The sequence below is a fragment of the Chaetura pelagica genome, unplaced genomic scaffold (assembly GCF_000747805.2).
Source record: "Chaetura pelagica isolate M959 unplaced genomic scaffold, ChaPel_1.0 scaffold1277, whole genome shotgun sequence".
NCBI classification, from domain to species: domain Eukaryota; kingdom Metazoa; phylum Chordata; class Aves; order Apodiformes; family Apodidae; genus Chaetura; species Chaetura pelagica.
Genome location: NW_009953841.1, coordinates 31658 through 44648, shown reverse-complemented (window position 1 = coordinate 44648; position 12991 = coordinate 31658). Strand labels below are relative to the sequence as shown.

The 12991-nt window shown below is 59.1% G+C and overlaps 1 protein-coding gene across 1 annotated transcript in view; it reads right to left on the bottom strand.

The window, feature by feature from the left end:
* The window catches only part of UNC13A (unc-13 homolog A (C. elegans)), a gene marked incomplete at its 5' end in the record, with an annotated part of 39692 nt that overhangs the window by 23993 nt on the left and 2708 nt on the right, over positions 1-12991 (bottom strand). Inside the window, 14 exons of the mRNA XM_010001318.1 lie at positions 837-987; positions 1212-1375; positions 1465-1580; positions 2546-2715; positions 3128-3269; positions 3548-3775; positions 4168-4387; positions 4627-4698; positions 5049-5054; positions 6189-6267; positions 7070-7119; positions 8111-8204; positions 10804-10898; positions 11022-11400. Coding sequence (XP_009999620.1) covers positions 837-987; positions 1212-1375; positions 1465-1580; positions 2546-2715; positions 3128-3269; positions 3548-3775; positions 4168-4387; positions 4627-4698; positions 5049-5054; positions 6189-6267; positions 7070-7119; positions 8111-8204; positions 10804-10898; positions 11022-11400 — 1966 coding nt within the window. The remainder of the gene's footprint in view (positions 1-836; positions 988-1211; positions 1376-1464; positions 1581-2545; positions 2716-3127; positions 3270-3547; positions 3776-4167; positions 4388-4626; positions 4699-5048; positions 5055-6188; positions 6268-7069; positions 7120-8110; positions 8205-10803; positions 10899-11021; positions 11401-12991) is intronic.

The following is a 12991-nucleotide window of genomic DNA, read 5'->3' as shown; positions in this document are numbered from 1 at the left end:
GCGGCGCCGGGAACCCGGACACGACGGAACTCGGGCTTAAAGCGACACGGCCGGGCACTTTAGGACCCAACCTTAGGCTCTCTAAAAAAAGAGAAAGAAACAAGTTTTTAAAAGCCTCCACATTAGAGTTAAGGTGCTTTTTTTTTGCTTTTTTTTTTCCGTAGGTTCCTCCTCCTCCTGCGTGACCCGGAGGCGACGGGAGGTGAGCTCAGCCCTGGCTGTGGCCCTGGCTACCCAGCACTTCACCTGACCCGGGGCTGGGCACTGATCCTGGCTGGCCCCATGAGCATCCAGAGCAAGCACCCTCTGCCTCCAGGATGCCATGGGGCAGCAGGGAGAAGAGCTCAGCCCCTCCTCTCCCATGTCCCCGAGGGCCCACCTGGCCCCGGCACAAACCCGTCCTGCTGACACCCACGGGTGCTGGCACAGCCGGGCGAGTTTGCAGCGGTCCCAGGGAGTGCCCGAAGTGCACAGGACCATGCAAAACTCCCCGTGAGCTGCAGGGGTGGCTCCTTGCCACCTTCCTTGTGATTTCGCCACCAAGGTTTCCCCCTCCTGCTCAGTATCCCAGCCTGCCCCAACCCCAGTCATGGTTTTCCTATCATAATTTGGGGAACAATTTTAGACCTTCTCCCAGGAAGGTGGTGGCTCTTTTCCTTCCTGAAAAAGCAGGAGTAGGATGAATTTTGGGACAAGCAGGGGCTAACCCCCCTGCTTTCCAGCTGCAGCTTGGAGCGGGGTGTTTTGCACAGCCCTTTTTGCACCTTGAGCCCCCCACCCCCTCCCAAGAGAAGAGAGAGAAGAAGGAAGGAGTGTTTACGCACCATCGGACTTACCCCGAAATTGGAAGCGGCAAAGCGGTCGGAGGCTGAGACGTTGGTGGAGGCCGTGGTGTGGGCATAGTAGGCGTTGATGTTGGCCAACAGGGTGCTCATCACAGCTGGCACCCCCGGGCACATGTATTTGGAGGAAAGGCAGGCAAAATGTCTGCAGAGGGGAGCAGAGAGTGAGGGTGCAGGGCCATGGGAGGGGCTGCCTGGAGGGAAGGGTGTGGGAGTTGGGGTACAGGCATGAGAAGGGGAGGGAGGGCAGTGGGGCGTGCTAGGGGAGCATGTCCACACCCCTGGCTGGGTACAAACAAGATGCCAACAGTGATCCCCACACTGGCCTGGTGCAGCCCCTTTGAGCAGGACAGAAGGTGAGGGACTTACGTCATGGCCTGGTAGATGGACTCCACCCCATAGCGCATGGCAAACTCATCCACGATCTCCTGTGCTGTCTCATCAAAGTAGACCTTCCACGCGTCGTCCCCCTTGGCGTCAGGGATCTTCACCACCCCGTTGTTTTGCAAATCCGTCACAAAGTGGAACAGGTTCTGGAGGTACAAACGAGTCCTGTCAGGTCCCCGGGGCCAGTGGTGGTATCACCTGGGTTGGGGCCATGCCCCTTGCCTGGGCTGCTCACCTCATGCAGGCAGGTGTACTGCACATGGTAGGGAGCCACCTTCTCCTCACCCTTGATCTCCACACTGATGTGCAGCCGGATGGCTCCTGACACAGCCGACTTGTCTGTCCGCTTGTCTGTGGGGATACAGGGAGAGGGTCAAGACATGAGGCTTCCCCAGAGCAACCCTGCTCACTCTTGGTCCAGAAGACTCCATTGGCCAGGGGACAATGCCACCAAGGCAGTGCAGAGAGGGACTTGGCCAGATCTCCAGGCACTACAGAGATGTGGTCTCTCCATGCCCCAGTTTCGCCTCTGAGGATGCTCAAAGGATTTTGAGAATGACCCTGTCAATGACCCCAATGGCTCTTGAGAGCATGTGTTTGTAGCAGCAGACTGAGATCTGGAGGTTCAAGGTGTTTGGTTGCCCCAGTGTTCACAGCCCACCCGTGCTGCTGGTTGCTCCCAACCACCACTTGTTTCACTGTCTTACAGCTCTGGGGAGAGGCCACAAGTCTTTCACCATATGAGTTACCCCTCTTTGCTTCTCTTCCAGCTTTCTCAGAATACCACAAAACCACCACTAACTCTTGTTTACAAAATACAAATGTGTACAACTAGAGAGTCTGTGTAGTGGGAAAGGTTCTCTTAAATATTTACTGTAACACAGAAACAAGAGGGAATAATTGATATTTGAAGGACAGCAGCATATATAGGGCATGGAGTGAGAGGACAAGGGATGATGGATTAAAACTTGAAGAGGGGAGATTTAGATTAGACATTAGGAGGAAATTCTTTGCTGTGAGGGTGGGGAGAGCCTGGCCCAGGTTGCCCAGGGAAGCTGTGGCTGCCCCATCCCTGGCAGTGTTGAAGGGCAGGTTGGATGGGGCTTGGAGCAACCTTGGGCTGGTGGGAGGTATCCCTGCCCATGCAGGGGTTTGGATCTAGATGATCTTTAAGGTTCCTTCCAACCCAACCCATTCCATGGTTCTGTGATTCTATGATACACTGACAGCCTTCATGACCAGGCTGGCAGCAGGTCCCCCTGGGGGGCAGGGCAGGGGTCCCAGCCCACACAGGCAGTGCCAGGGCAGCCAGTTACCGAGGTTGTACCAGACGTCCATCTCCCCGCTCAGGGTCCGGACCTCGATGATGGTCTGGCCCAGGAAGTCATCAGACTCCCTCTTGAAGCGCTGCTTGACGCGGGACTTGATGTCGTCGTCTTCATCCCAGACACGGACCTTGATGCGGTCGGAGGAGTTATGGCACTCGCTGGGGAGGCAAGAAGGGGCAAGCCCTGGGATGAGCAGGGAAACCTTTCCAGCCTCTCCCCATCCTCTGTTTCCCAAAATAAGAGGGACCATCCCAGAATAAGGCAGGAACTGGGGAGGAGAGGGGATGTGGGGACCCCAACCCTCCCCGTGGGCTCGGCCAGGCTCTGCACTGTGCCCTGGCAGCCTCAACACAGCCTGGATCAGCCCCCACCACCGGGAGCCAAACCCTCCACAACACAAAACCAGCACTCCCAATTACCCCAGCAGCCCCCCTCCACCCTCAACTGGGGCAGGGTGAGGCCCCAGGTGACTCCTCACCACCTCACAGGGATGTGCTGCTACTACTACTGCGACCCAGCACAACCACGAGTGGCCCGGGAGAGGGATGAAGGGACCAGGGGTGAACTTACAAATGGAAATTCTCCTCCCAGACCGGGTTGAGGTTGCCGTAGATTGTTTTAGTCCTTTTTTTGGTCTTTCCAACTTGGACAGTGACATAAGGGTCACTGGAACCCGTCTTATCCTTTGCTTGCAGGCCCTGGGCACAAACGACTGCAGCCCAGCGTGGCACGGCCCCGCAGCACATGCATGGCACATGCAGAGGGAACAGAGAGAGGAGTCAGGGCCACAGCCCAGCCACAGCTCCACAGGCACCTTGGGTGCCTCACAGGAGCCCCTGGGGCTGAGGCCACTTTGCAGGAGGGTGGTTGGAGCAAGCAGCATCCTCATGCAAGGGCACAACCACCCAGTCCCCCATGGCACATCCTTGTGTAAAGGTACAACCATGTGGTCCCCCGTGGCACACATTGCCGGGCACAACCGGTGCCTACCCGTGATGCTGATCTTGGCCGACCATTTGGAGGTGCCATCCAGGACACTCTGCTTCACTGCCTTCATCTGCTGCGTGTGCGTGGTCTTGGTGACCCCAAACACCTCCTGGATCAGCTCAAATATCTCTGGCTTGTTGCGCTCCCGGATCTTCATGCGATCCTTGAGCACCATGATGATATTCTGGGTCCGGTCCTCTGCTCCGTGCTTGGAGCTTTTCTCTGCCGCTCCTGGAGAGGACATGGGTGAGACCAGGGGGGCAGGAGAGCCAAGAAGCCCACCAAGGTTGAATGAATTGAAACCCAGAGGGGTCACCCTGCCCAGGACAGACCTGTGCAGCTCACAGGATCACCAAGACTGGAAAAGACCTTTAAGATCACCTGACACCACCACATATCCAGACCATGGCACTAAGTGCCACATCAGCCTTTCCCTGAACACACCCAGGGATGGTGCCTCCACCGCTTCCCTGGGCAGTCCATCCCAATGTCTGATCACCCTCTCCCCCCTCTAACCACCACTCCCCCCATGCACAAGGCAGGAGATCCATGTCTCCCTGGGCTGCTCCCTCCTTCCCCTTCGGAGTGAGAAGGGATGAAGGCTGCAGGCAGCAGCTCCTTACGCTGCAGGCAGTCGGCGTTGAGCAGGTCCTGGCACTTCTCGTGGCACTTCACGCCACACTCGGCGCAGCGCATGCCCTGCCGGGCGATGCCCCAGAGCAGCCCCTCGCACTCGTAGCAGTAGGTGGGGGTGGTGGCTGTCCACACCTCGAAGTTGTGAGGCGTTGTGCAGGAGATGGGGTACACTAAGGCTTGCAGGGTCTTCTTGTAAACATGGTTTTTCTGTGCAAGGACCAAAAAGAGAGGGGGAGAATAGCTCAGGCAGGGTGCAGAGACCCTGCGCAGCATCACCACTGGGTGTGGACAAGCCAGGCAGAGGACAAACACCACCAGCCCCACATGAGCATCCCAGCATGGCTGGAGGAGTGTGCTGGGGTGGCACAGAACCCACATCTCCATTGCTGGCCTAGCCAGCGGGACTCAGCCCTCCCTCCAGGACCACCCCACACCCCAGCACCTACCAGCTCCTCATTGTTCAAGGTGCTCGAGGCCAATGCGGACGTGATTCCTGCTTTCCTGGACTGGACCAGTGACTGTGGGAAAAAAACACAGTTCCCAGATCTGGCAGAGCAGGATCTGTCCCTCCCACACTCCTCTGGGGTTCCAGTGGCCATAAAATACCTGGGACAGCCCCCCAGCACAGAGAGGGGTGCGTGCTGGCTGCAGGGGCTGGCAGAGGGAACAGCCCAGCTCCCTGGGCTCTGGTGGGGACAGCCCAGCTCCCCAGGATGCCATCAGGGACAGCCCAGCTCCCTGGGATGCCAGGGCTGCAAAGCACTGCCCCGCTGTGCAGTGGGATGGGAAGGAGTTCAGCAGCCTATGGCATTCCCAGTTCAGCCCCAGTGGGGCCTCTTGAGGTAAGACTGGGGTGGGGGGCACTTACCATTGCCTGCAGGCAGCCAGGGCCAGCAAGGGAGGAATAAAAGACTATTAGTGGGAGCCACTTCCCAGCAGAGCAAGTCCTGGCCCCCTCCCTGCCAGAACAAGCGGAGACTGGGGCAACACCAACCCCTCCCCCAGCTGGGCCAGTCCCTGGGGTGTTTCCAGCCAGTGCGGAAGCATCAGCGGCTGCCGGAGCGGGCAGGGGGCACTGGGGGGGGGCAGCAAGGGGGGGCAGCGTGATGGGAGAGGGGCAGGCAGGTTGGGGGCAAAACGGAGACACCCTGGAGAGGTCACAAAGTGGAGAAACAACGTGTAAAGAGAGGTGGGAGGAGGCAAAGGGCACTGAATTCTGGGTGCAAAGGGTGTCTGATTTCTAACATTGCTGCCTCTTTTCACCAGGGGGGTGACAGCAGAGTGACCCTGTGCAGTATAGCCCAGGGGCTGGATGGGACCCCAACATGGGGACGGGGTGGTAGCAGTGCAGGGTGACAGTGGTGGGGACAGGAGCAGGGGGGCTGTGCAGCTCAGCAAAGCCCGTGCTCCCCTCCTCTGGGACACGGTTCCATCTGCCCAGCACCGGCCCGAGCTGGGCGGGCAGGTGGGACAGGAAGAGACTGGGGATGCAGAACTGGTAACAAAAATGGGAAACTGGACGCAGCTCTGGGAAGCCTTGGGCTGATGCTTGGTGTGGGGGACAGGGCCCTGGAGCTCCGTTAAAGAGAAGCACCCTTGGGTGGGGAGAGCCCAGCTGTGCTGTCCTCAACAGCTCCCCACTGCGAGGGCCAGGAGACCCCCAAAACATCTCGGGCCACCCCGGCCCCCCGCAGCAGGGCTGGAGGAGGCTGGGCAGGGCTGGCTGGCAGCACCTAAGGGTGCTCTCTCTTTAACCCCTCGGACCACGCTCACCAGATCGCTGACTAGAGGGAGAGATTTGCGTCCACGCTTAATGTCGGGCATGCTGTTAATGCAGCGCAGAAACCTGACTGCCGCCCCGCTGCCGCCACGGCCGGGCCGGGCCGGAGGAGAGAAACACGCAAGCCATGTTAGAGGCAGGGGGGGGACACAGGGCAGGGGGCCCAGCAGGGCACAGCAGGAGCGAAGCTGGCAGCTGTGGGGTGCAAGGCGTTAGGAGGAACCTCACCAAATCGCTAACTAAGGGGATGGGTTTTCGCTTGCGTATGTCCGGCATGCTGTCTATAATGATCAGCCCGCCACCCGGCCTGCAAGAGAGACGAGAGTCAGCAGGGAGGGGGCACTGGGGTTCCCTGCCGTGGCCCCACCTTCGCTGGGGACTTGGCGGACAGGCCTGGCACCCACCCCAGGGACCCCCAACCCCACCACCGCCCCAGCCACGGATCACCAAACCGAAAACTTATGGGGAGAAGGGGATTCTAGCAGGAAACTCTGGTTTTGCCCACGTGAAGATGTTTTGCTTTCAGTGGCACAACTGGAGAAGCCCCAGCCCTTGTGGCTGAGGCAGCCTTGGCTGTGCAGCGCGAGCGGGAGCGCCGGGGCTTCTTTCCCTCTGGGATGGCAAAGGTGAGCACGGAGCTGCTGCCAGAGGAATGAGGCAGCAGGGCCTGGGAGGGGGAACTGCTGCTTTGCAGCCTCTGGCTGCAAGAAAACCTCGGGGTGATCTGGTGGGTGTTCAGGGAAATCCGCCCAGTTCTGGGCCGACAGCGAGGGTGAGATGGGGCTGGAGGCACAGCCTGGGTGGGTGCCAGTTCAGGGGTTCCCACAGCACCCCTCGAGTCCCAGATGGCAGGAGAGAAGGGGCAGCTGCCACCCCAGCTCCTTCCTGTGCCAGCCCACTCACCTGCTCACTCTCCCCCTTGGCAGTGGCTCTCATGGACATCTCTGCTGGCTCCTCCAAAAGCACCAAGCCACCAGCATCCAGCCCAAAAACCACCCCCACACCTTGGCAATGCTTCCCCATGCCAGGCCCCCCTGATGAGCTTGTTAATCACATCCTAACGAGGAGGGAGAGACAACTGCAAGCTGAAAGTATTCCCACATACTCACCCGCCTTTGAACCACAGGGATTTGGCTTCTCCATCACCTTCCCCACGGGCCTGCAAGACATGGGGGGGCCATCATGGGGGGTCCACCCTCCCCAGGGCTGGGTGCTGTTGGCACCCAAGCACTCAGCATTGGGGAAGCATGTTTAGGGTTTACAGGGTGGGAGAAGAAAGGCATGTTCCTACAACATGGGGGCTCTTCCCAGCAAAGAGTTTGCATGGGGAATAAAGTATATTCAAGAGGTTGAGCTGGGTGGGCTTCAGGAGAGGGGTTCAGGGTGGCAAAGCCAGGGGAGGGGGCTGCAAAAACTCAGGGTTTAGAGGCCTGGAAAAGCAGTGCTGGAAGGCTCAGCAGGTCCCCAGGGACCCACAGCCCCTTGGAGAGAAGCGTGGGGGACAAGGCAGAGCAGAGCAGGGTGTGTGCAGGGACCCCCCACTGTGCCACCTCCCTTTGTGGGGGGTGGACTATCTGTGGGGAGAAGGGAGGAAAGAGATAATTCTGCCTCCTTGGGGGGGGCAATCCCTGCACACACAGACACACACACAGGCTGGGAAGGCACACACGTTGCTGGGGTGTTCCCTTGGACACGCTTACCTGCAGGCAGGTTACAGCCCTTCCCTGCGGGAAGGGGGGGCGCGGGCGCAAGGGCCATGGTGGTGGACAACTGAAAAGAGAAGCAGTGGGGACGGGGATCCAAGCCCCAGGGGGGCAAATCCAGAGCCAAAACAAAAATAAAAGATGGAGGATGGAGTCTAAAAACAGAACAAAAAATTGTCAACTCAATACAAGGGGAGAGGGTGGAGGGGCTCACACCAGCACATCACATGCAGCACACACCGGGGGAAGGTCGTCAGTGCTCCCTGCCCCTTGGGGGGGGTCCCACTTGGCATGAATGGGGTTGTGAGACCATCACTGTTAGGGGCCCCCAGGTCCCCACTGTCCTCAGGGTGTGGGATGTCCATGGGATCTAGAAGGTTCCTGGGCCCAGGAGGGGCTGTGGCCCCAGCCCAGTGCGTGGGGCCGGTGGCGGGGGGGGCTGCTCACCTCCTGCAGCTGCATGCAGACCTTGTTGAAGGCTCTCAGCCAGTTGGCTTTGGCTCGTGCTTTAGGGTCCTGCACCTCCACCTCCGCCTGCTCCCTGCAAGCACACACAGCTCAGTCACCTCCCAGCACAGCACCAGGGTGAGGGGAATGCAGCCCCTGGGCAGGACTAGAAGAGGTTGCCCAGAGAAGCTGTGGCTGCCCCATCCCTGGCAGTGTTGAAGGGCAGGTTGGATGGGGCTTGGAGCAGCCTGGGCTGCTGGGAGGTGTCCCTGCCCATGCAGGGGCTTGGGACTGGATGATCTTTAAGGTCCCTTCCAACCCAAACCAGTCCGTGATCCTGTGGCTGAAGCTGCAGTTCAGGGATCCTGATGGGCCTTGAGCCAGTGTGGCCTTGGCAAAAAACCCCTCTTGCTACCAGCAAGGACCTTATAAAAGGCAGCAAGTCCCACAGGCAAAGGGCAGCACAGACAAGGCAGAGCAATGGGGAGAAGCCAAGAGTTCCCCCCATTGGGAAACTCTGCCCTTGGCACCCAAGTGACATGAAGGGATCCCTCCAGAAGCAAGGGCCTGCTAGTGACAAAAGCAGGGGCATTAAGCATCCTTCACCCCTCATCATCCCAGCAGGATGTCCTCTGGCTGCTCCCTGCCATGCTACAACCTCCTGGGGTCAAGAGCTCCCAACACCCAGCACCTGCCAGCCTGGACATGCTGGTTGTTGCAGGCTTTTGTTTTTCTCCTCTCTTGCAAAAAAAACAACCAAACAAAAAAACCACAAAAAAAAAACAAAACCCAAATCCTCCAAACATCCCAGCCTCCTGGAGAGCCTGGTGTGGTGTGACACTGGAGATGGGTTCTCAGAACCAGCCTGGGACAAAACTGTGGGGAGCTCAGGAGACAAACCTGCTCAAACCAGCCCTCTGAGGCCTTGCCTGTGCTAGTATGTGGTCCCCAGTGCTAACCTGGGGTCCTCAGTGCTAATTTGGGGTCCTCAGACTAACCCATGGTTCCCAGTGACTAGTGCAGGACCCTTGAGTCCCCTGCCTGGAGAACAGACACTGCAGGCAGATGTGAACTACAGGAACCTCCCCCAGGGCTCTAGCCAGCCCTTGGGCCTAAATACATATTCTAAAAGAAAACAAATAAACAAAAAAAAAACCATCTTATTGCACATTCTTTTAAATTACAGATTCCTCAGCTCTGGTTTATAATTTAAACTAAATAAAAGACCAAACAAGCCCATCACACTTGCCCTCTACACAGAGCAGAGGTACTCACCAAACCATGGGGAAGCAGACACGTCCAGTAATTAAGGGCAGAAACCAATATATGAATTATTCACGTGCTGTAGTGGGGACCTGGCCACCAAATAATTCATCTGTACAGCACAGGAAGCCACGGAGGAGCTTTTGCCAGTGGCCATGGGAGAGGATTCACTCCTATGAAGGGAATTCCCTCCACTGACCATGCTGAGCTCCAGGTATCCCCTCTATCCAGGAAGCCAATAGCTTGAAGCAGAGGAACCACAGCCCCAAGCTCCCACCTCCCTCACACCCAGGATATAAACCTGTCCCACCCTCCAGGAGCCATGGAAGGATGTCAAAGGCCTTGAGCTCTGCCCCTGCTTAGTGTGGCCCTGGTGGCTGTGCCAGGACAGTGTGACCAGGGTGGGCTTCCCCCACCCCCATGCCTCAGGCAACTGGAACCAAGCTGACTGGTGTGGTCAACATGCCAGAGGGATGGGATGTTAACCACAGGGACCTGGACATGCTGGAGGAGTGGGTCCAGGTGAACCTCAAGAGGTTGAACAAGGCCAAGTGCAAGGTCCTGCACCTGGGTGGGCAATCCTCACTATCCATACAGGCTGGGGGATGATGTGGTAGAGAGAAGCCCTGCAGAGAGGGATCTGGTGGGCAAAAAGCTGGACATGAGCAAACAATGTGCACTTGCAGCCCAGAGAGCCAATCACGTCCTGGGCTGCATCCAAAGAAGTGCGACCAGCAGGTCAAGGGAGGTGATTCTGCCCTTCTACTCTGCTCTCCTAAGACCCCACCTGGAGCACTGTGTCCAGTTCTGAAGCCCCCAGCACAAGAGGGATGTGGACCTGCTGGAACAAGTCCAGAGAAGGGCCACACAAATGATCCAAGGGCTGGAGCAGCTCTGCTCTGGAGCCAGGCTGAGAGAGCTGGGGTGTTCAGCCTGGAGAAGAGAAGGCTCCAGGGAGACCTTAGAGCAGCTTCCAGTGCCTGAAGGAGCTCCAGGAAAGCTGGGGAGGGGCTGTTTACACGGGCTTGTAGCAACAGGACCAGGGGAAATGTCCTTAAACTAGAGCAAGGTAGATTTAGATCGGATACCAGGGAGAAGTTCTTTACAATGAGGGTGCTGAAGCACTGGAACAGGTTTCCCAGAGAAGTGGTGGAGGCCCCATCCCTGGAAACATCCAAGGTCAGGCTTGAGGAGGCTCTGAGCAACCTGATGTAGTCAAAAAATTCCCTGTGCTCTGCAGGGGGGACTGTATAGATGACATTTAAAGGTTCCTTCCAACCCCACTCATTCTGTGACTCTGAAAACCTCCAGACATCACAGCAGGTCCCTGGCACTGACCCTTGGCACCAGCAGCACCAGATCCAGCCACCTCCTGAACATCCTGGGTGTCCCCAGGCACAGGGCCACCCCAAGGACAACATCCCTCCTACCTCTCAGCTGCTTCTGGGGGCTTGGGCTCAAGGGCCACCTCTGCCTGGGGGGCTTCATCTGCTCCCTGCTGGGCCGGGATGGCCTCTGGGGTTTCCTGGGGGATAGAGGTGTCCTTCTCCTCCTTCCTCTCCTCCTGCTTCTCCTCTTTCCTCTCCTCCTTCTTCTCCTGCTGCTGCAGTTTCAGTGGTGGGACCAGCTGGGGTTGCTGTGGTGGGACCTGCTGCTGCTGCTGCTGCCCAGGGGGTTTCTGCAGCGGGGGGAAGGCATCATGCTCGGGGGCTTCATATGTGCCCTGCTCCTGCAGGTCCTCCTCCTGCTCCTCCTCCTTGGGGTAGCCTTCCTCGTTCTCACTGTAGTCCTCATTGAACTCTTCCTCCTCCTCTTCCTCCTCCTCCAGATAAAGGTCATCGTCCTCCTCCTCCCAGCGGGGCGAGTCCTTGCGGTAGCTGACGGAGCTGTGGCAGGAGTGGTAGGAGTCCCCGTCCCGCTCGTCCAGCTCCGAGTCCCTCAGGCTTTCGTTCTCGAAGTCCTCGCTCAGCTGGGAGCTGCCCTGGCTCAGCTCGGCCGACGAGGCGTAGCGGCTGCTCCCTGTGGGGCTGTGGGGACAAGGGAGACAAGGACAAGGCTCCCGTGGGACCACGGCCAGACCAGCCCTGGGGTCCCTGCACCACCGGCAGGCAGGGCCCTTGGTCAGCACCAGCCTCCTCGGCCTGGGACTCACGGAATAGAATCGTTTTGGTTGGAAAAGTCCTTCAAGATCATCAGGTCCAACCACTAACCCAGCCCTGCCAAGGCCACCACTAACCCACGTCCCTCAGCACCACATCGACAGGGCTTTGAAATGGGAACTCCACCACTGCCCTGGGCAGCCTGTGCCAGGGCTGGCAAATGGGGCACAAGGCAAAGGCTGGGACAGCCCCCCAGGCTGGGGCACTCTCAGGGCTCTGATCTCTGCCTGCACTGGGCTGATGTGGGGACGTGGGGACAATGTCTGACCTCTCAGCTCACCCCTGCCAGGGGTGGGGGGACCAGAGTGCAGCCAGGCAGAACCCTCCGGCTGATCCTGCTCCCCACTTCTGCCAGACACCCCATCCTGCCCCAGACCTGCACATCTGCCACCCAACCTCTACCTTGACATCCTAGAGCTCCCCATAGACCTCCTGGGCACCACTGTCCAAGGACAACTCCATCACCCCCCTTAAGCACATCAACCCGACCCAGGGGTGCCCTCTCCTCTCTTCCTGCCAGGACACCTTCCCACCACCCTACCTGCCCCCCTGGCCCTTCCTGTGTGCCCCTCTTGCAGCAGCACAGAGGGGTTCCTGAATGCCAGGAGGGGATGGGGACAGGGATGAGGTGGCCACAGGGCTCTGTGGGGACAGGCTGACATAAGCAGACATGCAGACAGGACAGGGACATGCCTAGGAAGAGGCCGACACCATGTCTCCAGCACCCGCAGCCAGGACTCAGGGATGGGCAAGGGGGAAGGGAACAAGGGGACTGGATAGGCCCAGGTTGGTGGGGAGGCAGGGGACACCACAGGGTGGAGGGTGCTGGGGATGTCCAGGCTGGTCCCAGCAGGGAGGGGCACTGGCATCATCCAGGTGCCTCAGGAAGGTGACTTGGGGTACAGGGGTGCAGGAGTCATGGCTCATGCCTGGAAACACCTCACCTCCCCAGCCTGATCCTGGGCTGAGCCAGGAGAGGGCCCTTGGCACATTGCAAGGGTCCCAAATCACTGTGCCAGGCTCTTGCCCAGCCAGGTGCTCCCCAGAAGGTGACCAGAAATGGGGGGTGGCATGTGAGTCCCCGAGGCCCCAGCTCCCACACCTCCTGGGGTACAGGCAGCAGAGCTGCCAGCCTGGCAGTGCCAGCGAGCAGGACCAGGGTGCCAGGGCATGGTCCCCATGGACTGGGCAGGCAGCAGCCAGAGGGGACACGGAGGGGCCAAGGGACACCTGGAGCATCCCAAGGCTGCTCCTCGGCGTGGCAGGGAGAGGGACTCGGCGGCAGCCCCAGGCTGGGGACTGGTGTTGGCCTCACCACGGCTCGCAAGGACCGACCACAGCACTCTGCGACGGCACACGGCACGCGACGGGGGAGGACCCACCTATCCGATAGGTCTAGGGACCGCCTGCTCCCGGGGGAGGCCGGGCGGCTGGTCCGCCTGCTCGACTCCGAAGAGCA